The sequence below is a fragment of the Felis catus genome, chromosome A2 (assembly GCF_018350175.1).
Source record: "Felis catus isolate Fca126 chromosome A2, F.catus_Fca126_mat1.0, whole genome shotgun sequence".
Lineage (NCBI taxonomy): Eukaryota > Metazoa > Chordata > Mammalia > Carnivora > Felidae > Felis > Felis catus.
In genome coordinates this window covers 1,052,783-1,076,550 of record NC_058369.1, presented here as the reverse complement: position 1 = coordinate 1,076,550, position 23,768 = coordinate 1,052,783, and the positions used below count along the sequence as shown (strand labels likewise).

Genomic DNA, 23,768 nt, shown 5'->3' with positions numbered 1-23,768 from the left:
GATATCAGAAGTTGGGGTACACCCCGGCCCCACTCCCCCTGGGCGACAAGACTCTAATTGGCTGATTGTCTCTCTCCTGTGAACAAGACACTTGGGAATTCATGCTAGCGTGAAACCAGCCGGGCTGGGGGAGGGGGCAGCGACACCCTCCTGCGCCCAAGAACCAGGAGCAGGAGGCCCAGGACACCCCCCCTCGGCTGGCACGGGCAGGTGGCATGTGGGCTGCGGGAGGTGGAGACGGGGGTCTGGGGGCCCGCTGCCTCCTCCACCTTCCCGTCCCCCTGAGGCCTCGTCCCCCTCCCGCCACTGGACACAGATCCTTAGAAAGGGGAAAACGAACACAGAGCAGCGCGAAGAAGCCCCGACCGAACCCGAACTCGGCACGAAACACAACCATGCGACACGGAATCTTGGGGCCCTGAGCGGCCCCCCCACCCCCCGCCCCACCCCGAGCACAGTAGTCATGCATCAAATCAAATTCCACTGTCTTTTTTTTTTTCATTTTTCTTCCTTTTTTTTTTTCTTAAAGTACATTTGAACACAGGACACAGAATAATAAATACTCTTATAAGACATGACTCCAGAAAACGAGAAACAAACACCAGAGAGAAGGAAGGTGCACCTTCTCTCTTCCTGCCTTTCCTAAAGGACTCGTTTGAATAAGAAATCTGTAAACGCCGGTCTGCGCTCTCCGCCTCCCGCGCTCGCCGCCTTGCCCTTGGCCTCTGACCGCCCGGCTCTCACTGCCCTGACATTCAATATGTCTCCCACGGAACTCTTCAAAGAAACGACATACCATCGTCTGCAAAATTATAATTTAACGGTATAAAGCTTCAAGTCACGTATTCCAAAAACTAGCTAAGGATTTTTTTTTTATCACATAAACTATACATTAAATATTTTGAGGTATTTCAGAGAAAATTGTCAAAGGCTCGAAGGAGCTGTGCTGGATACGTCATTCCCTGCGTGGAGAATGGTCTTTGGTGACAACAGCTGGGCGTCAGGGGGAGGGTGGGGTGAGGGCCCGCTGGAGGGGGGGGCTACTACGGAGCTGGTGTGTGTGTGTGTGTGTGTGTGTGTGTGTGTGTGTGAAAGGGACCCTGGAATCTGGGGCTGCTTCTGTGACCCGGGGCTGGTGGGACTTGACCCGATCTGACCACAGGTCACCGTAGTGAGAAAGTTCCACAGTCAGAATGGTCCCAAGCCGGTTCCTAACTTTCCAACAGGGGACAAAACAGAGACCTCTGGCCTCTGATCCTTGAGCAAATGACTTGCCCAGCACAGAGGGTGGGAGAAGCCCTGTCCCCTGCCAGCAGGTCTGTCCAGTGGGGCCCAGGTGATAGTGGGCACAGAAGGAAGGGGTCACGTCCACCCAGACTCCAGTGCCCAGCGCCACCACAGAAAGGACAGCGGTGTGCGTGCGTGTGTGTGTGTGTGTGTGTGTGTGTGAGCGTGTGTGCGTTTGGGGGGACGGTTGCTGAGCGGGGACAAGGACTCAGGATTCTGCCCCAACACCCAAAGGTTCTAGAAGCATCACTCAGATCAGTTGCTTCAAAAGCCGGGAGAATAGTGAGTCGATAAGGACAAGAGAACATTTCACACACATCTTTGGCTCCAGAAAAAGGCACTCATCGACCTCAGTATCCTCTCTCCCTCCTTCTTCTCTTCTCCCTGTCTCCCTCTCTCTCTCCCTCTCTCTCTCCCTCTCTCTCTCCCTCTCTCTCTCCCTCTCTCTCTCCCTCTCTCTCCTTGTCTCACTCCCTCTCTCTCTCTCTCTCTCTCTCTCTCTCTCTCTCATTGCTAGGGAGCGGGGCGCACCTGAGGGCACACCTGGTCCCAGGCGGGGCATTTCAGCGTCCAGCACAGGTCCTTGGGGGGAATCTTTGGTATCAGGCGTGATTTATCCAATCACAGACAAGAACGTTTGAGTGAGGTAGCCTTTACCTGGGGGGGGGGGGGCATTTCACTAGAAATGTCTTTTGCATTCTCAAGGGGGGAGGGGGTGACTACCTCCCTGGGAGGCAGTGGACGCGCGCCGGGGTTTGGGGGGCGAGGTTCCTTCTAGCCTCCAGGTCTTGAACCGTGGGGAGTGGGGTTCTTGGGATCCAGCTGCCGGCCAGCCTTGGAGGTCACCTTGGAGGTCACCAGGAAGGGAAGAGAGACGAGCTGGGGGTGGGAGGGGGGCTCATCTTCATTTCTGACCCTTCCTTCCCCCTTGTCTGTCATTTTTTTTTCTTTTTGGCAAAAAAAGGAGCAGGCAGGACCCCACCTTCCTCAGCATCGGCTTCAGCTCCTTGGAGAGAGAGTCGCGAGCGCGGGCTCGCCCCCTGCCTCCCCTGCAGGCCCGGCGCCGCCCGGCGGGGATTCCGTGCGTGCGGGTGTCTCCTCCGTGGAATCGGTTTGGTTTTTTTTTTTTCCTGTTTCCCGGGGTCTGTCTCTCCCTGCGTGTCATCAAGGTGCCGAAGGGTAAAGTGAACTGGCGGGGGGTGGGGCGCCGGGAGGGGAGGCGTCTGGAATGTACCCGCATGTTTGAGCTCGGCGGCCCCTCCGGGCTGGGACGGGGTGGGGGAGGGCGCCCGCCCATGGGCGCCGGCGGCCCCCGCTGCTGCGACCCCTCCCCAGACGTTAAGGCAGGCGATTCTTGGCACAAGGAACCCCGGCCGCCGGGAGGGGGTGTGGGGCGAGCAGCGGGGTTCTCGGCTGGGGGGGGCGGTTCTGCCGGCGGAGGGGGGCTGGTCTCGGTGCGGGTGGGGGGTGGCGGGGAGGACCCAGCCCCACGGGCTTTTGGCGACTCGGAGGGGCGGGGTCCGGGGCGGGGTCGGTGGGGGGACGGCTGGGGAGGGGGGGGGCTCCGCCGGGCCTCCCCGCGTGGGGGGCGGGGGCCGGGGAAGGAGGGGGGGGCTTATTCTTCGAATTCCTTCTGTTCAATACCCGGTTTATTCTAGTATGTGCTTCTTGACCCGCTTTGGGGGACGCCGCCGCGAGCCCTGGTTTTCCTCCGCGGCCCTCGGGGCGCTGGGGCGGGTGGGGGGGGGCGCGGCGGGCTCCCTCGGGCCTGGAGGGGGAGGGGCCCTTCTTGTGCACGGCGTCCCCCCCTCCCCGGGGCGGGGCACCCCTCCAGCGCCGCCCCCCCCGCCCCTCCCCCCACCCCCCCCCCCCGCCGGGGCTCAGGCCTTGGAGAAGGTGGCGGCGGCGCCGGCGGGGCCCGCGGGGGCGGCGCCCGGCTCCTCGGCCCAGCGGTTCATGCAGCGGCGCCGCGCGTTCATGAAGAAGTTGCTGACGGTGTTGAGCTCCAGGCCGAGCTGCTGCGAGATGGTGACCTGCATCTCCTTGGACGGCCGCTTGTTCTCCTTGAAGATGGCGATGAGCGTGCGCCGCTGCAGGTCGGTGAACACCAGCCGCTGCTTCTTGGGCTGCAGCGCGCGCTCCTTCTGCTGCTCCTGCTCCTTGCGTTTGCACGCTGTGTTGGCGGGCCGGCGCGGCGGGGACAGACAGGGGACGCGGGTCAGCTCGGCTCGGAGGGGAGGGGGCCGCGCGGGCCTCGTCCCCGCCCCCCCCACCCGGCTCTGACCCCCGCCCCCGCGAGGGCTCGGACCCCTCACCCCCCCAAGGCTCAGACCCCTCTCCCCCAGAGCTCGGACCCCTACCCCCCAGGGCTCTGACACCCCCTCCCACCCACCCCCGCTCAGACCCCCCCCAGGGCTCGGTTCCCTACCCCCCAGAGCTCAGACCCCTCACCCCCCAGGGCTCAGACCCCCCTCAAGGCTCGGACCCCTCCCACCCAGGCTCGGACCCCTCACCCCCCAGGGCTCGGACCCCCCTCAAGGCTCGGACCCCTCCCACCCAGGCTCGGACCCCTCACCCCCAGGGCTCGGACCCCCCTCAAGGCTCAGACCCCTCCCACCCAGGCTCGGACCCCTCACCCCCCAGGGGTCTGACACCTCTTCCCCCCCACCCCTGCTCGGACCCCTCCCACCCGGGCTCGGACCCCTCACCCCCCAGGGGTCTGACACCTCTTCCCCCCCACCCCTGCTCGGACCCCTCCCCCCAGGGCTCTGACACCCCCTCCCACCACCCCGCTCGGACCCCCCCCAGGGCTCGGTTCCCTACCCCCCAGAGCTCGGACCCCTACCCCCCCAGAGCTCAGACCCCTCACCCCCCAGGGCTCGGACCCCCCTCAAGGCTCGGACCCCTCCCCCCAGGGCTCGGACCCCTCACCCCCCCAAGGCTCAGACCCCTCTCCCCCAGAGCTCGGTTCCCTACCCCCCCAGAGCTCAGACCCCTCACCCCCCAGGGCTCGGACCCCCCTCAAGGCTCGGACCCCTCCCCCAGGGCTCGGACCCCTCACCCCCCCAAGGCTCAGACCCCTCTCCCCCAGAGCTCGGACCCCTACCCCCCAGGGCTCTGACACCCCCTCCCACCCCCCCCCCCCCGCTCAGACCCCCCCCAGGGCTCGGTTCCCTACCCCCCCAGAGCTCAGACCCCTCACCCCCCAGGGCTCGGACCCCCCTCAAGGCTCGGACCCCTCCCCCCAGGGTTCTGACACCCCTTCCCACCCCCCCCCCCCGCTCAGACCCCCCCCAGGGCTCGGTTCCCTACCCCTCCAGAGCTCAGACCCCTCACCCCCCAGGGCTCTGACACCCCCTCCCACCACCCCGCTCAGACCCCACCCAGGGCTCAGACCCCTCACCCCCCAGGGCTCTGACACCCCCTCCGAACCACCCCACTTGGACCACCCCCCCAGGGCTCAGTTCCCTACCCCCCAGGACTAGGACCCCTCACCCCCTAGGGCTCTGACACCCCCCCCCCGCTCGGACTCTTTCCCCCCAGGGCTCGGACCCCTCCCCAGGGCTCGGTTCCCTACCCCCCAGAGCTCGGACCCCTCACCCCCTAGGGCTCTGACACCCCCTCCCACCACCCCGCTCGGACTCTTTCCCCCCAGGGCTCGGACCCCACCCAGGGCTCGGTTCCCTACCCCCCAGGGCTCGGACCCCTACCCCCCCCAGAGCTCGGACACCTCACCCCACAGGGCTCGGACCCCCCTCAAGGCTCGGACCCCTCCCCCCAGGGCTCGGACCCCTCACCCCCCAGGGCTCGGACCCCCCTCAAGGCTCGGACCCCTCCCCCCAGGGCTCGGACCCCTCACCCCCCAGGGCTCGGACCCCCCTCAAGGCTCGGACCCCTCCCACCCAGGCTCGGACCCCTCACCCCCCAGGGGTCTGACACCTCTTCCCCCCCACCCCTGCTCGGACCCCTCCCCCCAGGGCTCGGACCCCCCTCAAGGCTCGGACCCATCCCCCAGGGCTCGGACCCCTCACCCCCCCAAGGCTCAGACCCCTCTTCCCCAGAGCTCGGACCCCTACCCCCCAGGGCTCTGACACCCCCTCCCACCCACCCCCCCCCCCGCTCAGACCCCCCCCAGGGCTCGGTTCCCTACCCCCCCAGAGCTCAGACCCCTCACCCCCCAGGGCTCGGACCCCCCTCAAGGCTCGGACCCCTCCCCCCAGGGCTCGGACCCCTCACCCCCCAGGGGTCTGACACCTCTTCCCCCCCACCCCTGCTCGGACCCCTCCCACCCGGGCTCGGACCCCTCACCCCCCAGGGGTCTGACACCTCTTCCCCCCCACCCCTGCTCGGACCCCTCCCCCCAGGGCTCTGACACCCCCTCCCACCACCCCGCTCGGACTCCCCCCAGGGCTCGGTTCCCTACCCCCCAGAGCTCGGACCCCTACCCCCCCAGAGCTCAGACCCCTCACCCCCCAGGGCTCGGACCCCCCTCAAGGCTCGGACCCCTCCCCCCAGGGGTCGGACCCCTCAACCCCCAGGGGTCTGACACCTCCTCCCCCCCACCCCTGCTGGGACCCCTCCCACCCGGGCTCGGACCCCTCCCGCCAGGGCTCTGACACCCCCTCCCCCCCCCCCCCGCTCGGACCCCTCCCCAGGGCTCTGACGCCCCCTGCGAGGGCTCGGACCCCTCACCCCCCAGGGCTCTGACACCCCCTACCCCCTCGGACTCCTATCCCCAGGGCTCTGACACCCCCTCCTCCCCCCCCCACTCGGACCCTTTCCCCTCAGGGCTCGGTCCCCTCCTCCCAGGGCTCGGACCCCTCACCCCCCAGGGCTCTGACACCCCCTCCCACCCACCCCGCTCGGACCCCCCCCCCCAGGGCTCGGTTCCCTACCCCCCAGGGCTCTGACACCTCCTCCCCCTGCCCCGCTCGGACCCCTCACCCCCCAGGGCTCTGACACCCCTCCCCCCACCCTGCTCGGACCCCCCCCAGGGCTCTAACACCCCCTCCCACCCACCCCGCTCGGACCCTCCCCCCAGGGCTCGGTTCCCTACCCCCCAGGGCTCTGACACCTCCTCCCCCCCACCCCCGCTCGGACCCCTCCCACCCGGGCTCGGACCCCTCCCCCCAGGGCTCTGACACCCCCCCTCGCTCGGAGCCCCCCACCCCAGGGCTCAGTTCCCTACTCCCCAGGGCTCAGAACCCTCTCCCCCAGGGCTCGGACACCTTCCCCCCAGGGCTCGGATCCCCCCCCAAGGCTCGGACCCCTCCCCCCCAGGGCTCTAACAACCCCCCCCCCCCGCTCAGACCCCCCCAGGGCTCCGTTCCCTATTCCCCAGGGCTCCAACCCTTCTTCCCCAGGGCTTGGACCCCCCTAGATCTCAGAACCCCCCCCAAGAGCATGGACAGTGTGGAAGCCCCCAGGGCTCCTACCCCCAACCCCCACCCTGAGAGCCCGGACAGTAGGGAAGCCCCAGAGCATGGACATCCCCCCACCCCCAGAGCAGGGACAGTGGGGAAAAGACCTGAAAAGGCCACAGGTGAGCTGTGGCTCAGTGTAGACTGGATGGAAGAAGCTGCTAATGACTAGGTCCTAGGGGTGCGTCCTGATCTCCCGGGACCTCTCTGGCATGCTGGGGCAACCCGGGTCTCAGAAGGGAGGGTCTGTGCCTCCCTCCCAGGGCGGTCCTCTCAGGCCCGGTCAGCTGAGGGACCCTGTGGCAGGCTGACATTGACGTAGCCCTGACTCTGATACCTAAGCACCCCCTCCCCCAAGAGTCGCCGAGGCCCAGACTCCGCCTCCCTGAAGTGCCCTCGGGATCCTCTGGAACCGGGAGGACCTAAGGGGGCTATGCAGGTCGGACACCCCTGCTCGGAGCAGGGAGAAGGCTGCAGGAGGCCACCCCGGGCCCCGTGGCTGCTGGAGCAGGACCCAAAGCCCGAGCTCCAAAGTGGACCCCTCCCGTCAATGCGGTGGGGCCAGCGGGCGGAAGCGAAGAGGGGGCCGCCAGCGTGGGCTCCCTCCCTCCAGGGGCTGCAGCTCAGAATCTCAGTTTCTCTGCCGTGTACCCTCGGGGCTGCAGGAGGTGGAGGGCCCGCCGGTCCTGCCTCCCCACCCAACTCCTCACCCCTGAGACTCCATCACCTTCGGAAGTGCAAGTGTGGGCACAGGCTATCCTGGCAGAGAGATCCCCGCTCCCAGCTCCGGGCCCCCTGGTCCCCTGGGACCACACACCAAACTGGCTTTTTTTTTTTTTTTTTTTTTTGGTTCCGGAACAGTCTGAACCAGATGGCCTGCCAGATCAATGTCCACACACGTCTGCAAGAATAAATAAATGTTCCCTGTGCTGTGGCTCATTTCTCGGGGACAACGGGTGCTCCCGTGAGAACCGACACACCTCTTCCCTCCCCGTCTCCCGCCGACCTGAAATGCACAGCACTTCTAATGGGGCTGTTTCAGGCTTTAAGATTGAACATGAAGGAGGGTGAGGTTTGGAGATTGCTGGGCAGCTTAGAAAAGCCTCTGAGGAGAGAGAGGGAGGGAGGGAGGGAGAGAGGGAGGGTGAGGAGGGAGAGAGGGAGAGAAGGAGGGAGGGAGGGAAAGAGGGAAAGGGAGGGAAGGAGAGAAGGAGGGAGAGAGGGAGGGAGAGGAGGGAGGGAGGGAGAGAAGGAGGGAGGGAGAGAAGGAGGGAGGGAGAGAGGGAGAGAGGGAGGGAGGAAGAGGAAGAGGGAGGGAGAGGGAAGGAGAGAAGGAGGGAGAGAGGGAAAGAGGAAGGGAGAGAGGGAAGGAGGGAGGGAGGGAAGGAGAGAGGGGGAGAGGAGGGAAGGAGGGAGGGAGGGAGAGAGGGAAGGAGGGAGGGAGAGAGGGAGAGGGAGGGAAGGAGGGAGGGAGGGAGGGAGAGAGGGAAGGAGGGAGGGAGGGAGGGAGGGAGAGAGGGAGAGGGAGGGAAGGAGGGAGGGAGGGAGAGAGGGAGAGAGGGAAGGAGGGAGGGAGGGAGGGAGGAAGGGAAAGGGAGGGAGGGAGAGGGGGAGGGAGAGGAGGGAGGGAGAGAGGGGGTGAGAGACAGGGAGAGGAGGGAGGGAGGGAGAGAAAGAGGGAGGGAGGGAGAGAGAGGGAGGGAAGGAGGGAGGGAGAGGACAGAGGAGGAAAACAGAGGAGGAACGGTAGAGGCGCTAGAGGGTGAAAAAGCGGACTGAGCAGGCCCAGCTCTGACACGCACGCGCTCTGGGAGGGGTGAGAGAACAGTCCGGCACCCACGAAACAAGAACAGGCTGCTGTTCAACCAAAAGGACAATGAGGAGGGAAGGGGGTGCCCTTAGAACTTAATATAGAAGCGCTGGAAGGTCAACGTGAGGACGGGAGCCTCGAAAGCACGCGTCTCTGGACGTAGGAGGCAGGTGCAGAGCCGGCACGTGGGGGAAAGACGGTGGGTCGTAGGGGCAGCGGGGACCGGAGCAGGCCCGTCGCCAGGTTCAGACGCCGTCCCAAACCAGAGGAACACATTGCAAGTGGACCGTGGGGGGGAAATCCACGCTCAAGGACGCAAGAGTCCCATTCGAAAGGGCCCGAGAGGCGCTCAGCTCCATGGACGAGGAAACACCCCCCCCCCAGGCTCACCCTGGGGAAATTCCTGAGGCTCAAAGAGAAGCCAGTACCAGCTCCCAGCGAGGAAGGCCGGACATCACGCAAGGGACCGAGTCAGAGCACTCGGGGCTTCTCAGGAACTAGGAAGCAGTGCAGCGATGCCTCCAAAAATCTGCGGGAAATTCTATTCAGCTAGAATTGTATGCGCGGCCGGACACCAGGCAGGAGGGTGGAATAAAGACAGTCAGACAGTCGGCGGCTCCAAAAGGTGACTTCCGTGCCCCCTTTCTCAGAAAGCTCCCGGAGGATGAGTTTCACCGAAACGAGGAGGTAAATTAAAGAAAGAAAGTGGGAGGGTGCCTGGGTGGCTCAGTCTGTTAAGCGCTCGACACCCCGACTTTGGCTCAGGTCATGGTCTCACAGTTCCCGCCTGGGGCTCTCTGCTGTCAGCGTGGAACCTGCTTTGGATCCTCTGTCCCCCTCTCTCTCTGCCCCTCTCCTGCTCACTCTCTCTCTCAAAAATAAAAAAATGTCAAAAAAAATTTTTTTCTGTAAAAAGGAAAGTGTGACTCAAGTGACAGGACAAGGAGAGGCTCCCCCAGAAGATGAGGAGGGGAGAGCCCAGAAGGCCGTGGAACAAAGGCACCCAGGACACGGAGGGCAGCCCCATCCGGCACCAAAGGAAGTGGAAAGCGAACATGACCTGATATGTGTAGAAAATCCCATTGAGTTGGTTTGCATTTTTGTTGGGGAGTGTGGGGAGAACTTGTGATTGGCAACCACTAACTCCTGGAAAAACAAAGAGCTGTACGAGAAAGGAGTTGCAATCCTAGTAGTCTGTGTGGCTCAGCTGTGGGCAGTAGTCCCTGAAACCATAATGATGTGACGCCGAATATTGATTTCGGCAAAGGACTGTGTTTGCAGCTATATCGAGAAGCTGACACAGGGAAGGCGTGTGGCGGGGATACGGAAAGGTGGTGACGCCGGACATGGCGGATGAACGGCGTGCCAGGCAGCCCTTTGTGTATAGAAGATGAGGGCAAGAACCTGGGTTCATGGTCGGCAGAATGAAACGTTGGAAGGGAGTTCAAGGAACAGTCTTGACCTCCCATCTCCTTGGAACTTGGCCACCCTGTGAGGGTCAAGGGAGGGGCCCAGGTCCCCCATTCTCTCTAAGAGAAAGCTGGGACTCTGGCGTCAAGTCCAGGGTAAGAGTCAAAACTCAGTCTCGGGCCTTTAAGTTTCCGAACAGGCCCTTTCTTGCCCACCTGTCGGAATCGCCAATTCAGTAATCAATCCACTTAATTAATTCGGTTCAGTCACAAATTCATCACGCATTTACCGCGCAGGGTCGGAGATACAAATGCTCCTCGGAAAGCTCACAGAGGGGGGGGCCTGGCTGGCTCAGTTGGTAGAGGCTGCGACTCTGGAACTCAGGGTCCTGGGTTCAAGACCCGCGTTGGGCCTAAAGCTTACTTCAAGCAAGGAAGCTCGCTTACACATCAAGAGCCTTACATGTGTCCTGTCGTTTCATCCTTATGATCATTCCATAAGGGAGTGTCCTCCTCATTTATTCAGAGAAGGCAAGCCACTTGCCCAAGGTGGCCCAGCAGGGGCGGGACAGGAGCCGGGCGGACGCCCCGCCCCCCCCCAATGGGAGGGAGGGAAGGCAGTCTGCTTCTCTCCCACCCGCTTCCCCGAGCTCCAATCAAGTGCCTGGGGGGGGGGGGCCAGAGGCAGGGGCTGGGGGAGGGGCCAGGCCCAGCAGAGTCATGAAAAAACTTCCCGTTTTGTCGATCACAGCAAAAAGAGGCTCCCCTCTCCCCCCTTCCCGGTGTTCAATCTAATTACAGCTCCTCACAGCCCCAATCGATCTGGGCTCCAGTCAGAGCTGTTTACCAGGAGCAGCTTTTGTCCTGGTTTCCATCCCCCGCGGCCCCCCAGCCCAGCCTGGAAGCTCGGAGGTGTGAGCGCCAGCGGTGGGGGGCGGGGGGGGAGGCAGCCCAGACGCGCCCCCCCCCATCAGCGCACCCCTCCCCGCCGCCACCTTCCCCTCCTCGGCATCCTGTCTGGTGTCCGGGATCACCCCACCAGCCCCCAAGGCCACTGCGGTCCTTGTGCGCCCGGGCTCCCCGAGAGGAGGCCAGGCTGCGGGCATGAGCCCCTTTCCGGAAGCGAAAGCCCAGGCTTGGAGAGAAGGGCTGACCCGGAGGAGGGCTGGGGACGGGGAGCCTCGAGGAGGAGCCCGGACGTCCCAGGAGCGCCAGCCTCCTGTGGCGATGCCACTGCTACGGCCACCTCTTCCGCGATGATCTCCACTGGGGACCACAGCTGTGGCTTCCACCTTCGTCACCTCCCGCCCCACCAGCACCTCTTCCAGGGCATCGCCTCCATCACCTGTGCCTCCCGTCACCACACCGACAGGTCCTCTCGCCTGCTCTAGGCGCTGCCCCACCATCACGAGCTCCACTGCGGTGGCCCCCACGTCCCCTCTCTTGTCATGGCCATCCCTCCCTCTCACCTCCTGTTGGCTTCACCTGCGCCCTTGCCTCCTCCCATTTCCTGGTCTACACCGCTGAGCCCCGTCACAGGGGCCGCCACCTCGTAGGTAGCCGGAGGACCCAGCCCCGAGTCCCCTCGGCGGCCTCTCCCCTCCCACCTCACTCAGCCCCTCCCCTCCCCACCCTGTCACCTCTCTCTTCCCATCTCCTCCACTGCCCAGCCCTTCCGTTGTGTTTTTCACAGCATTACGATGATGATTCCCCCACTCTACACAGGGGCCCCCTCAAAATGTGGGTTCGGGTCAGCCCTCCACGCCTCCAGGAACTGAGAAACTGATATTAAGAACACTGATTCTGAGATGCTCTGATCTTAGCACGTCTGGTGCTTTCTGGAGCCCAGGCACCAGGAGGGTCTGGGGCTGGCTCCTGGGAGGTCCTGGCGGCCCTGGGAAAAGACCAGAGGCGGTCGGTCGAGGAGAGGAGACTGAGAGCCCGCTCCCAAGTCTGAGCCCCTCATGGGTCCCAGCAGGTGAACCGAGAAGGGCCCTGTCCTCAGCGGGCCAGCCCCAGCCCCGGGCAGGGCTCCAGGTAGGAGGGGGGAGGCCCCACCAGTCCACGTCTAGGTGGGAGCAAAGGAGGGTGAACTGGGGGGGACCCTCATTTCAGACCCCCTGGAACCCCTCTTAGCACCTCACTTCTGCCTGCCTCCTGCCTCCCCAGGAAGTGCTGGGGTCAGCAGATCACATCCTCCCGCTGCTGGGACCCCTCCATGGGCCAAGAGGGCCCTCAAACCCTGCCACCCCTGCAGTATCGCACGGTGTCAGCCCTCTGTGCCTCAGTTTCTCCCTCCTGCCTTGCCCAGCCATGGGAAAAGACGTAGCTGAAAAGTCTTGAATATCATGGCGGGGCTGAGACGCTGAGATGAGGTTCCCAGCTCCCATCTGGGGGGTTCCTGGGAGGAGCCCCTCTGGGCTCCACTTATTACGTGGCCATGAAGTCTCCCCCTGCCATGTCAGGTCTGCCCTCTGCACCTCTCCTGAAATCTTCCGGGGGAAGGCAGGGATGGAGAAACTGAGGCAAGGGAGAGAGAGTTGGGCTGCCCGGCCGGAGCACTCCTACACATACGTCAGGGACCAGCAGCAGTGGCCCTTCTGCCAGGAAGCCCCTCTCTCCACCCCCAGCAGAGCCTGGCATGCTCCCCAGGGCCCCTAGTCCTGACCTTGGGGGCCAAGCCTGACCTGGAGTCCCCTCTGTCGCCCAGCACAGGGTAGGTCCACGGGAGGCGGCCGGCCGGGTGTCTTCATCCAGGGACTGACGTCCCTTGTGACCCTCCTGGGCGGGTGGTGGGCCAGTGGGGGCAGTGGGACCCCCGGAGCACCCTCCCCAAGTCAGGGAGGGGCAGCCGGGCCCCGGACTCAGTCACCCCTCAGTGGATGGGAGAGAGTCTACATGGGAAGGATCTGGGATCCCACCTGTTCGCCGCCCCCCCATCTCCTGATAGACACACTCTCCCTGCTCCCTCTTACTCTCCCTCTCTCCTCCTCCCCCCATCCCATGGCCTCCCTCTCCTTCCTCTCCCTCCCTCTCCTCCCCTCCCCTGCTTCCCCTCCTCACTTCCCTCCTCTTGTCTCCCCCCTCCCGTCCCTCCTCCTCCCCCTCCTCCTTCCCTTCCCCCCTTCCTCCCACCCCCTCCCCCCAGAGACCGCTGGGTGTGGGTGTGCAGCTGGGCAGCGGTGGGTGTCCTGGGCCATCCCCAGACTCGGGGGGACTGACTACGCCCACGCATCTGTCTGCCCCCCACATCCTGTTGGGGTGCCCTGTGGCCCCTGTGGGGCTGCCACAAAGTCCCGGCTGGGCGGAGGGCTATGTGTGGTTGAGGCACCGTGTGTGGGCTCTTGGCGCTTCGCTACAGTTGGGGGGGCGTCCACACACCATCAGACCCCAGGGGTGGGGGGAGCGTGAATGACCGGGACATCCTGTGACCCCAGCCAGAGCCGTTGGGGCGACAGGCAGCAATGTGGGCGGTGGTGTGGGTATCTGGAGGGGTGCGGGAGGGGTGAGCCCCAGGGGGTGTGGGTCCGTGGGCCTCAAGGGAGATGAGGGCACAGCAGACATCGCCGTGACGGTCGCTTGCAGCTGGCCACGGGGGCGTAGGGGACGCTGTGCACGGGAGGGTCACGAAAGGCGGGGGCGCGATAAGCCGTGGCCGGGTGGCCCCCCGGGGGAAGCTCACTGTGTGTGTCCAGGTAGGTGGGATGCAGCCCCCCCGGCCCCGGGACCATCTAGAGGCTCAGGACTGTCTACCTGCCCGGTCCCGGCTGCCCACCCACACCTTGCCAGTCCCAGCCAGTGGGGACAGGGGGCCTGGAACAGGTGCTCCGTGGACACTGCTCTCCTGGTTGATGGAGCGCGTGCAGCCACCCGTGATCCTGATGTCCTCGGTCGGTGGGAGGGAGCGGTCCCACTGTGCTCAGGGGGGTCCACGTGGGTGCCAAGGCTGCGCCCTGGACCCTTTCCTCCCCCGCGTGCCACTTGCGTTCATCAAGCACCCACTGTGTGCCCGGCGGTGCATCTGGGGACAGCCTCCCTGAGGTGGAACCCCATGCATCACCGGAAAGCCGGGGCAACTTTGTTCCGGAACAGGGCGCTGGCCGCCCGGCTCTGGGCAGTGAGGGGTGGAGGGGTGTAAGGGTGCGGGGAGGCGTGGGGGGGAGATGTGAGCCCAGCTGGGTTCTAGAACGCCTCCAAGTGGGGACAGAGCTGCGTATGCAGGCTGGTCTTGGATGGGAAGGGGGGGGGGCGTCCAGTGAAGCCAAGAAGAGAAATGCGCCAGAGCGGCACCTGGATGGCTGGTTGGACGGAGACGACACTTGGATCGTGGTGCCACAGCTTGGCACCTGAATGACTGTCCTGGTCCCTCCGTGTCAGTCACACTGTCAGCAACAACTAAGACGCTCTCGTGGGCTCCCTCCCCTGCACCGGGTGTCTGCACCCCCCCACTGCCTGTCCACCTGGGCACAGGGTGGGGGGTGTGGGAGCGGGAGCTGGAGCCCGCCGTCCCCTCCCCTCTGGCCACCTCCCGTGCTCAGCTCTGGCCTCATGGAGCAGACAATTCAACACGGAGCCGGTCTCCGGCTGGGATGATGACCGGTTTCCTTGGCGACGCATGCGTCCCGCCCCAGCCGCCAGCCTCCCGGGCCCCAGTTGCGGAGAGCAGTGGTGCCCCCACCCTGGTGGCTTGTCCCCACTGGGCTGAGCTGCCCTGAGCATCCCCCACGGCCTCCCAGCCCAGAGATGGTGGATGATGTGCCCAAGGTCACACAGCGAGTCGCCGAGGGGGGCCTGGAACACACACTGACCCTCCTTATCTGCACCCCGTACCCCTGAGGGGGCCAGAAAGGGGCTCCCACGGTGGGGCACAGAGTCATCTCCAAGGAGCCGGGGCTGAGCCAGGCCCCTGCCCTCCCGTCTGTCCCCACACACCTCTCCTCCAGGCCTCTGGACTCACCTTGGCTGGCGCCCAGCCTTCCGGAGAGGCCTCGCCTCCCTCCCTCCCTACGGGCTCCCCCAGATGGGATTTTAATGGCCACGTTTTCAAATTAGTTCTGAACCTTTCAAAGACTTATCAGGGAAAGGAGCCTCTCCACAGGGACTCTGGGCTGCCCGCCGGGGGCTCCATCTGGAGGGGGGGGCCCCACTGCCTGGGGTTGGGGAGCTGGGGTATCTAGGGGCGGCTCACCCTTGGACCTTCAGTCCTGGAGACCCCCCCCCATTCAGACACCCTCAGACAGGGGCGAAGCGCGTGGGCACACACACCCCGTACCCAACCTCACAGAGCTTCTGATGTTTAAAAAGTGTTAAGAAGTCACCGTGGCAGAGTTGGAAATGGATTTGAAAAAAATGATGGAAGGGAACCATTGATAAGAAAGAACAGGGATGCCAAGCCCGGAGGGGGGGCAAGCCCGGAGCAACTAGGAAGCTAATCTACAGATCAACCCGCACAACATGGTCCCCCAACCCCCCCACGCATTCACCAGCGGGCCGGCAAGGGGAGAGGGGAGACCGCCAGAAAAAATGACCACTGTTTCCTGATAGGGAATGTTCCTGATGTCATGGGGCGGAAGCAAGGCAGAACCGGGCTTTCCAGTGTGTGTAGGGGGGTGTGTGTGTCCCCAGTGGGGGGGTGTTTAAAGAGGAGAAGGACAATGAACAGAAGGAGTGCTTGCCGCGCAGGATCAAACGCACGGTCTCTCCGGGAGGAGAAAGGTTTGCAGGAAGGTGGGACTGGACGGTGCCTTCTTGTTCCGTAAAAATTAGGAACCAGGCGACTGTGTCCACTGTTGGAAATGGTAATACAGCATTTTTAAGAGGCGGGGGGCACAGAAGGGAGCGAGGGTCAGAGCAGTGGCTTTGTGGTCGCTCCCACTGCGCAGGTTTCTTTATCCGATTCGTGCGCTCCCACCGGCCTAGGGATTCCAGTCTCCGTTCGGGGAAGGGGATGAGCGCAGGGGAAAGTGATCCCCACCCCGCCGCCGAGGACAGATGTGCCCAATGCGGCACATCGCAGAGGCTGGCTCCCCAGGCAATGAGGGGCGCGTTCGCCTGGTGGGGGAAATTGAGGCCCTGACATCTCCAACGCATGAGCGCTTGTGGATGCGCACCCGGGGTTTAGGAGAAGCGTCCACCCTTGCCGTCCGCCCCCGCCCCCGCCCGGTTCACCCTCCTCCATCGGTGTAGATGGATGCGACCCTCTCAATCCCCGAGCACTAGGGAGTAGAGTCGGACTTGGTGACTGTGTAGATGCAAGAGACACAGGTGCTCCAGCAAGCCCCGCTGGGGGCGCGTGGGTCACGCCCAGTGGCCCCCACAGGTGTCTGGGGAGAGAGAGGTCCCTTGCTGCGGGCCACCCCATTAGGCCAGATCTGAGCTCGAAGACCGATGGGGCTCCTGAGCCAGAGTCCGCGCGCGTTTCTTACTGTGGATGTGCACGTCTACACCTGCTCCCGCGGACGTCTCCACTGCCTCCCCGTGCGCACGTACGTTTGTGCCTCCGCACGTCCCTTCCGAAGTCTGCGCCAGTCCTGGGCGCGTCTCCCTGCCCCTACCTCCGTCTGCTGTGAATCTCTGACTCTTCGGATCTAAGGGGCCCCCCAACTCCCCACATCCGTCCACACGGCAAGAGTCCACCGCCGGCAGGAGGTTAGGCCTCCTAACCCCACCCACACCTACACCTACTTGGCAGAGGGGAAACTGAGGCCACAGGTGCCCCAAACCGCCCAGGGTCCCGTGGGTCTCCCAGGCAGCCCCTGGCTCCTGGCCTAGCCTCCCCCTCCCCCACTAGCGCTGCCTTCCTTATTGATCAAGGGCCATATTTAATTAAAAACTTGATTCAAACCAGCTCGGGCTCCCCTGTTAAGCTGGGCTCGCTGCTACATACAAAGACACAGGCCAGCTGTGCGGGCCCGGGGGCTCCTTGCAGCCACTCTGGGCTTCCCCACCTCCCGTCCTTTGTCCACGAGGTTCCAGGAGCCTGAGGTCAGGGCACCTGCCTCCGGGAGCCTCCTCCTCTATTGGCTACATCTTAGGGGTAATGGGAGGCTACGTGGCAGCATGCATGCACAGGCTGGATGAACTCCAAAGTGGTGGTAAAAACCCCCTCCAGCTTTGAAGGAGAGAGCACACCAGGGATGGGAGCCAAGCCTGGAGACCAGAGGAGAAGAGGAGGAGGAGGAGGAGGGGGAGGAGGAGGGAGCGGGGCTGGCGGTGTATCGCTCAGACTAGAGTGGTGATGGCTGATAGGGAAGAATCCCAGGAACGGGAGAGAAGTGAGGGGTGAGAATGGCCAGATCTGGGACTTCAGAAAAAAGGAATCGAAGCCCAGCTCCAGGCCCTCACCCTGCAGACTCGTCTGTGTGCCCAACTGTGACATGCGGGTGACTGTCCCTGTCTTGCAAGGTTGGGCTTAGGGCTCAGGGAGGGCTGGAAATGCACTGCTGGGCCCAGGCTTACCCTGAGGGCCGGCTTCAGCGAGGGGGGCGCCGGGGCAGGAGAGGCAGAGGCTGGGACCCGGTGTCCACACACCCTCCCTGGGGGGCTCATGTGGGCCAGGACCCTGTCACCCTCAGAGGAGCTGGAAGGAGAAGGGCAGCACCCGCTGTCCACCTGCCCGAGGGCCATCCACGCTGCGTATCGCCTGGAGCTTGCCGTGACCTCGAGGGACATCCCGCTGTCCTCCTCTGCCTCGGTCCACTGAGCCTTTGCCCCTCCAGGCCACCTGCTTGGAATGTCCCCCCACTTGCAGGAGGTGGGAGCCGGGGCATCTCAGCCCCTCCAGGCTCAGCCCGCCCCCCCCCAGCCCCGTTTACTGCTGGGGAAGCCGGGTCTGTTCCCCCTCCTGCTGGAACGGTGTGTGGCTTTGGCAGTGGCCTTCCTTCCTCTCTGCCTCGCCTTGCTGTGAGGGCGCAGAATCACTTAAGCTGGGTGGGGTCCTGGGGCTGTCCCAGCCGAGTCTTGGGGTGGAAGGAGGGCCTGGTTTGGGGTGGGGGGACACAGAGCTCACTGGGCTGTGCCATACACAATCCCAGACACGCTCTCCTGCATCCCTGTGGGGGGCGACAGTGTCCCGCACTCCCTGCCCACTCTCCTGCACCCCCCAGATCACAGGCTGCCGTGGGGTCCCCTGAAGATGAGAAGTGGGTGTGGGGGTGATCAGGCAAGGTGGCCTCAGGGTGCAGGGTCTGTGAATGCACCCTGAGGGGCTCCGCAGGGCGTGGTTGATGAAAAAGCCTCAACAAGCACTTCCTAGGTCCATTTCTCAGATGAGGAAACTGAGCCTCAGGCCCCCACCCCACCAGTCTGTGAGGGAGCCCAGGTGAGGCCCAGGTCTCCAAGTCCTCTGCTGGGATGTCTTGGGGGAGTCTGGAAGAGATGTGGACCCCTTGGGGTTCAAGGTGAGGATTTTACAGAAAGGGGTAGGGGTCCTGCGGGGGTCGTCCCAGAAGCTGCACAGCCATCCCTCCCACTGGGACTCTCGGTTGGACCCTTGACCTTTGGGGCTGGGTTCCTTCAGGCTCAGACCCCGCCCAGCCCCACCCGCCCCCGCACCGGTCTGGGATGGTGGTGGCAGAGTGGGGGAGGAGGCTGGGGGCGCGAAGTGCCCGTCTTAGCCTGGATGGAGGCCTGATTTGCCTTTTCCTGTCCATGACCGTCCCCTCCAGACCCCCAGCCCCGGCCACGTGCCATCAGCAACTTGGTTCCAGAAATGGGTCCCTTCCTGCCTCAGTTTCCCCCATGCTGGCCTCCAACAGCCCTCAGGATTTGGGCACCTGGCTCACCAGTGAGGCAAGAAGGAGGAGGGTGACCCTTTTCCAATCGCCTCTTTCTAATATTTATTTTATATATATGTTTTCTGATCAGTTACAAAAAATACTTTTCCTCCAGAGTTGCAATTTAAACAATATTTGAAGAAGGCCGAAGCTATCGACCGGCGGCGGTGATGAATTAGAGACGGTAATTCGAATTCATCGACCACCCCGCCCCAGCCGAGAGTCCCCTCCCCCCCACCCCCAGTCCCTCTCCCACAATTACTGCTGGAGTCAGAGCCTGGGAGGCTTCCAAGAGGAGGCAGCCCCCAAGCCTCGTGCTCCCAGGACCCTGGTGTGGGCTGGGAAGACGAGGCCGGCCCGGCAGCCGTGGGGTTAGGGTCCTGCAGGATGGGCCTTGCCGGGACCAGCGGGTCCCAGAATCTCAGAATGTTAGACCCAGAACCTGGCCCCTCCAGCGCACACACATTTGACAGATGGGTAAACTGAGGCACCCAGAGCAGGCCGGCATAGGGCAGTGGGGTGGCCCCTGAGGGCCACGCAGCCAGATTCCTTAGGTGCTTCCCGGAAACAAAGACGCCACCCCTTGTCCCCTGGGCCCCGGATCTGGGAAGGAGGGAGGTGGGGAGCTGGGAGGGTGGGCCGGGAGACGCGCAGGCTAAGGGCCCCCTCCCCGGCTCAGCTGCCCTGGGGGGCTCTCCCGGCTTCTTTTCAGTATCTCCCCTTCTCTGCCTCTCTCTCTTTGTCTTTTTTCTCTCCGCATCCCTTTTCTGTTTCTCTTTCTGTCTCCAGTTCTCTGGTTTTTCTCCCCTCTGTTTCTGTCACTCTGTCTCTCCCTACCTGTCTCTGCCTCTCTGTGTCCGTCTGTCTGCGTGTGTCTTCCTCCCTCCGAGCCCGGCGGGGGCGGTCCCCCGGGGGGCACCACAGGGAGAGGCGGCGGCGGCGGCGGCGGCGGCAGGGGGGTTGGGGTGGGGGGGGACGGGTGGCCTGGCCAGAGCGCAGCGCACGGCAGGGCGGTGAGTCCTCCCCGCGGGGTCCAGATTGGGGGGGGGGGGTTGGGGAGCGGGTCGGGGCACCTGGAGCGGCTCCAGGCCTTGGCGTGCCGGGCGGCGTGGTTGGGAGGGGGACGCGCCCCGCTGCCTCCCCGTAAGCGCCGCGATTTGCCGCCACTTAACCGCTTTTCATTTGCGCAGCGACCGGAACTAAAGGCCTCTCGGCCGGCCGGCGCCTAATTACCCCTCGCCCGGGCCGGGCCACCTCTAACTCCCAGGCCAAGCCCCGTGGTGTAGACGCGGCCCGGAGCGCGCCCGAGTTGCGGTGGAGCCGGCGGGTCGGCGGGGTCATCGCGTGGGCAGGGGCGGGACGAGCAGAGGGAGCTCCGCAGGGTCCCCACTCATTATCCCTGGCACCCGAGCGCCCTGCCCGAGGCTCGGCCCCGCGCTCACCCGCTCCTGTGCCCCGTGCACTCCGAGACAGCCTCGATTCCGACTTTCACTTTCCCAAAGGGGGGCCGGCTGTTTCCCCACCTGCAGTCCTCCGCGGGCCCGCAAGGGAAGACCCAGGCGGGGGAGTCGGGCGCCCCTCAGCCCGCAGCAGCGACACCCCCTGCCCCACCCCTCGGGGCATGGACTTCGCGCCTGTGGTCCCTGGCTCTGGGACGCCCTGGCCCACCTCTGGGGGGGGGGCGTGGGGGCTGAAATGCGCAGCCGCAATTCGTGACGGGCCGTTTAGTAACACAGGTGTGGGAGAAGAGTGCACAGTGATATGTGTTCTTAGAGGTGTCCCCGGAAATACATGCGCTGGGAGGAGGCCCAGGGTGGCAGGTGTGGCCAGATGTCAAATGCCCATGTCCACGCGTCTCCACGAGCGCCACTTAGCATCTGACACCTTAGGGCACCCTTTTGCCACCCGATGTCACCTGCATCGCACAGAGCGGTCTGCGCCTGTGTCCCTTGTGAGCGCACCCGTGGCCCTGCATGTGCGATGGGGAGCAGGACAGGACAGGTGTCGCCCTTACACAAGCCCCACGTCTGGACTCCTAACACCCGTTCTGAGATGTCACGACGACCTCCCCGCACTATGGGTCACCTGCCGCACATGCGGGGAATTCATTTCCCACTCCCCAAAGCGGGGAATCTAAGAAGCCTAGAGGAGGCTCCACAGAAGGGGGAAACTGAGGCCACGTGTCAGCGCAGGCTCCCCGGGCTGTCCAGCAGGCCAGGGGGCCCGGAGGAGCAAACCCAGAACCCCCTCCAGCGGCAGCCTACGCCCCTTCGCCCCGGCCCCCCTCCCTGCGGGGTGGCTGGAGGCAGAAATCCCGCCCTGCCTCCTTGCTCCAGGGGCGCCTAGTCTGAGAGCCAGCCCACTCCAGCTCCACTCGCCCCTGTGTGCAGAGAAGCGATCGATCCCGCGTCGTCGGAGGCCGCTATTGTCCCCGCGGCGGCCCCCTCCCCCTGCGGCCAGGGAAAGACCCCCCCCACACACACACACACACTCAGGTCAGGCCCTTCCCCGTGACAGTGGCCGGGCCTCTCCTGCACCCCACAGACACCCAGGAGAGGGGGCCCCGGCCAGGCCGCCTCGCTGGGGGCAGGTGTGGACCCAGCTGCTGTCAGCTGGGAGGGAGGAGGGAGCGTGGTCCCCAGGGGGGCCGGGGGCTGAGAGTCCATGTGAGCGAGAGAGACAGAAAGAGAGCCCGGCGGAGAGAAGGAGAAAGAGTGGGGAGGAACCGGGAGGAAAAACAAGATCCAGCGAAAAATAAATAGAAACCAGTTTGCCCCGACAGACAGAGGTAGAAAGGAGGGAAACACGGGACGGAAAGGCAAGGCCGGCAGGAGTGCGCGCGCCCGGGCCAGAAGCGACCGCGCAGGGCAGGCGGCCGCCGGGGTGTGAAGGCCTCCGGGCCGCCCCTCCCCCGCCCGTTCTCGGGTGACCTTTGCCAGCGGCCGGAGAGGGGGAGGGGGCTATCGATCGCCGAGGCCGAGCTACAAAGAAGCGCGCGCTGGGGCCGAGGGCTGAGCGCGGGCCCGGCCCCGGCCTCCTCCGCGCCGGCAGCGGGGTGCACGGTCCCGGCCCTCTGCCCGGAGCTGGAAGCGGAGCCAGGGGCTTTTCGGGAGGCGGGGAGTGGCGCCCCCAGCCGAGAGCAGCGGCGCGTCCGGGGCTCGGCACCGCCCCCCCCCCCACCACCACCACACACACAATGAGCGACCCCGCAGGCTGCTTCGGGGATCCTCCCCACAGTGTAAAAGGAACCAGGGACCCCTCCCCGTTCCCGGGCTGCTGGGGGGGGGGGCGCGTGGCAGGCGGCACAATCCCCTTCTCCCTTTCGGCGGCTGCACGAACCGGCAGGGGCGCACATGACGCTCCCGCAGGGGAGTCCCGAGCCGGAGCCCCCGGGGTCGCGCGCAGTGCGCGGCGCTCCTACCTGCCAGGCGCAGCGCCGACATGCGCTGGAACTCGGGCTCCTGCAGCCACTTCCACATCCTGCGGAAGGTCTCGCGGCCCGACTTGAGCTTGCTCCACGGCTTGGGGTTGCGCAGCAGGTCGGAGAGCGTGCCCTGCGAGCGGCACAGGATGCGCTGCGCGAAGATGGCCTGCGGGATGCTGTAGCGCTTCAGCTCGGCGGTGATGCGCTGCGCCACCTCCTTGGTGTTGATCTCCTCCGCCGCCGCGCCCGCCCCGGGGCCGCCGCCCGCGCCCGGGCCGCCGCCGCCTGCGTGGGACCCGTGCGCCCCGGCGGCCGCCAGCCCGCCCAGCGGCGCCAGCAGCCCCGCGGTGCCCCCGCCGCCCGCGCCGCCGCCCCCGCCGCCGCCGCCGCCGCCGCCGCCGCCGCCTCCGGGCAGCCCGCGAGCCAGCGCGTCCTCGGCGCGCCCCAGCAGCGCAGCGTGCGGTTCGAAGGCGGCGGGCGGCAGCAGCTTGTCCCCGGCCAGGTGGCCCGGCGCGCCGTAGGCGGCCAGCGGCGGCGGCGGCGGCGGCGGCGGGGGCTGCGGGGCGCCGTGCAGCGCGGGCGGCAGCGCGTTGGGCAGAGGCGACAGCGGCGACCCCATGGCGGGCAGCTCCTTGCCGTAGGGCCCGTAGAGGTGGCCCACGGAGGCGAGCGCCGCGCGTTCGTCGCGCATGAGGGTGAAGCTGCCGCTCACGCTGGCCGCCAGGCGCTGCGGCGGGGGCGGCGGGGGCGGCGCGGCCGCCGGGTGCGGGTGCGCGTGGGGGTGGCCGCCGTGCGCCCCGGCCACCGCCGCGGCCGCCGCGTGCTGGTGGAACTTGTCGGCCACGGCGGCGAGCGGCGGCAGGTGCTGCAGGGGCGTGAGCGTCGTGTAGGTACCGCCCAGGCCGGGCGCCTCACAGGCCATGCCCATGGCCGGGTGGAGCGGGCCCGCCAGCTCCCCGCGGAAGTCGGCGCCGCCGCTCGCGCCGCCCGTGCCGCCCGCACCCCCGGCTCCCCCGCCGCCGCCGCCGCCGTCCAGCAGGCTCGCCATGCCGGCCACCAGGCCCGGGCGCCCGGGCGCCACCAGGCCGCGGTGCTGCGCCGCCGCCGAGCGCGCGTGGCCCGGGCTCAGCAGCTCGCCCGCCTGCGCGTGGGCCACGCCGTGCAGGCCCCCCAGGCTCTCCAGGCTCAGCTCCATGCTCGGCCGCTCGCCCGCCGCGCGCGCTCCTCGGCGCCGGCCCGGCGCGCTCAAGGCCGCCGCATGGCCCCCGCCCGCTCCCCGGTGGCTGCGCGCGAGGCTGCCCGGCTGCGCGGCGCACCGCCCGGCCCGGCTGCGAGCGCGGCCACCAGGATGTGGCGGGGGAGCGGCCGCCGGCGCCCGGGCCCGGGTCTGACGTCAGCACCCCCGCCCACCCGCTCCCCTCTCCGCCGCCTCCCGCCGCCTCGCTCTCCGCCCGCTCCGGCCCCCTCGAGCTCCAGGCGGGCCGGAGTGGGCCAGACTCGGGCTCCCGGGGTCCCCAGCCTCCGCGCCGGTCCGCGTCCCCCCCTCTCCAACAGGGGGGCCGGCGGACGCGGGGACAGCCGGGCGGGCTTCGGAGGACAGACCCCGCCGAGGTGGGGCCTGGAGCCTCATCCCCTACACCTCAT

The 23,768-nt window shown here is 65.9% G+C and overlaps 1 protein-coding gene across 1 annotated transcript; it reads right to left on the bottom strand.

The window, feature by feature from the left end:
• Positions 1–3,167: 3,167 nt before the first annotated feature.
• On the bottom strand, positions 3,168–23,319 carry ONECUT3 (one cut homeobox 3). Its single transcript, XM_023241230.2, has 2 exons — positions 22,122–23,319; positions 3,168–3,460 (listed from the first exon to the last, which is right to left on the bottom strand). Exons 1-2 carry the CDS (start codon positions 23,317–23,319, stop codon positions 3,168–3,170), a joined length of 1,491 nt encoding a protein of 496 aa, XP_023096998.2.
• Positions 23,320–23,768: the final 449 nt, after the last annotated feature.

Bases quoted from the DNA above. Each gene is read 5' to 3' on its own strand.
- ONECUT3 (XM_023241230.2), bottom strand. From the start codon at position 23,319: ATGGAGCTGAGCCTGGAGAGCCTGGGGGGCCTGCACGGCGTGGCCCAC. The intron at 3,461-22,121 runs GTAGGAGCGCCG...CCGCCAACACAG, and splicing joins GTCGGCGCTGCGCCTGGCAG to CGTGCAAACGCAAGGAGCAG.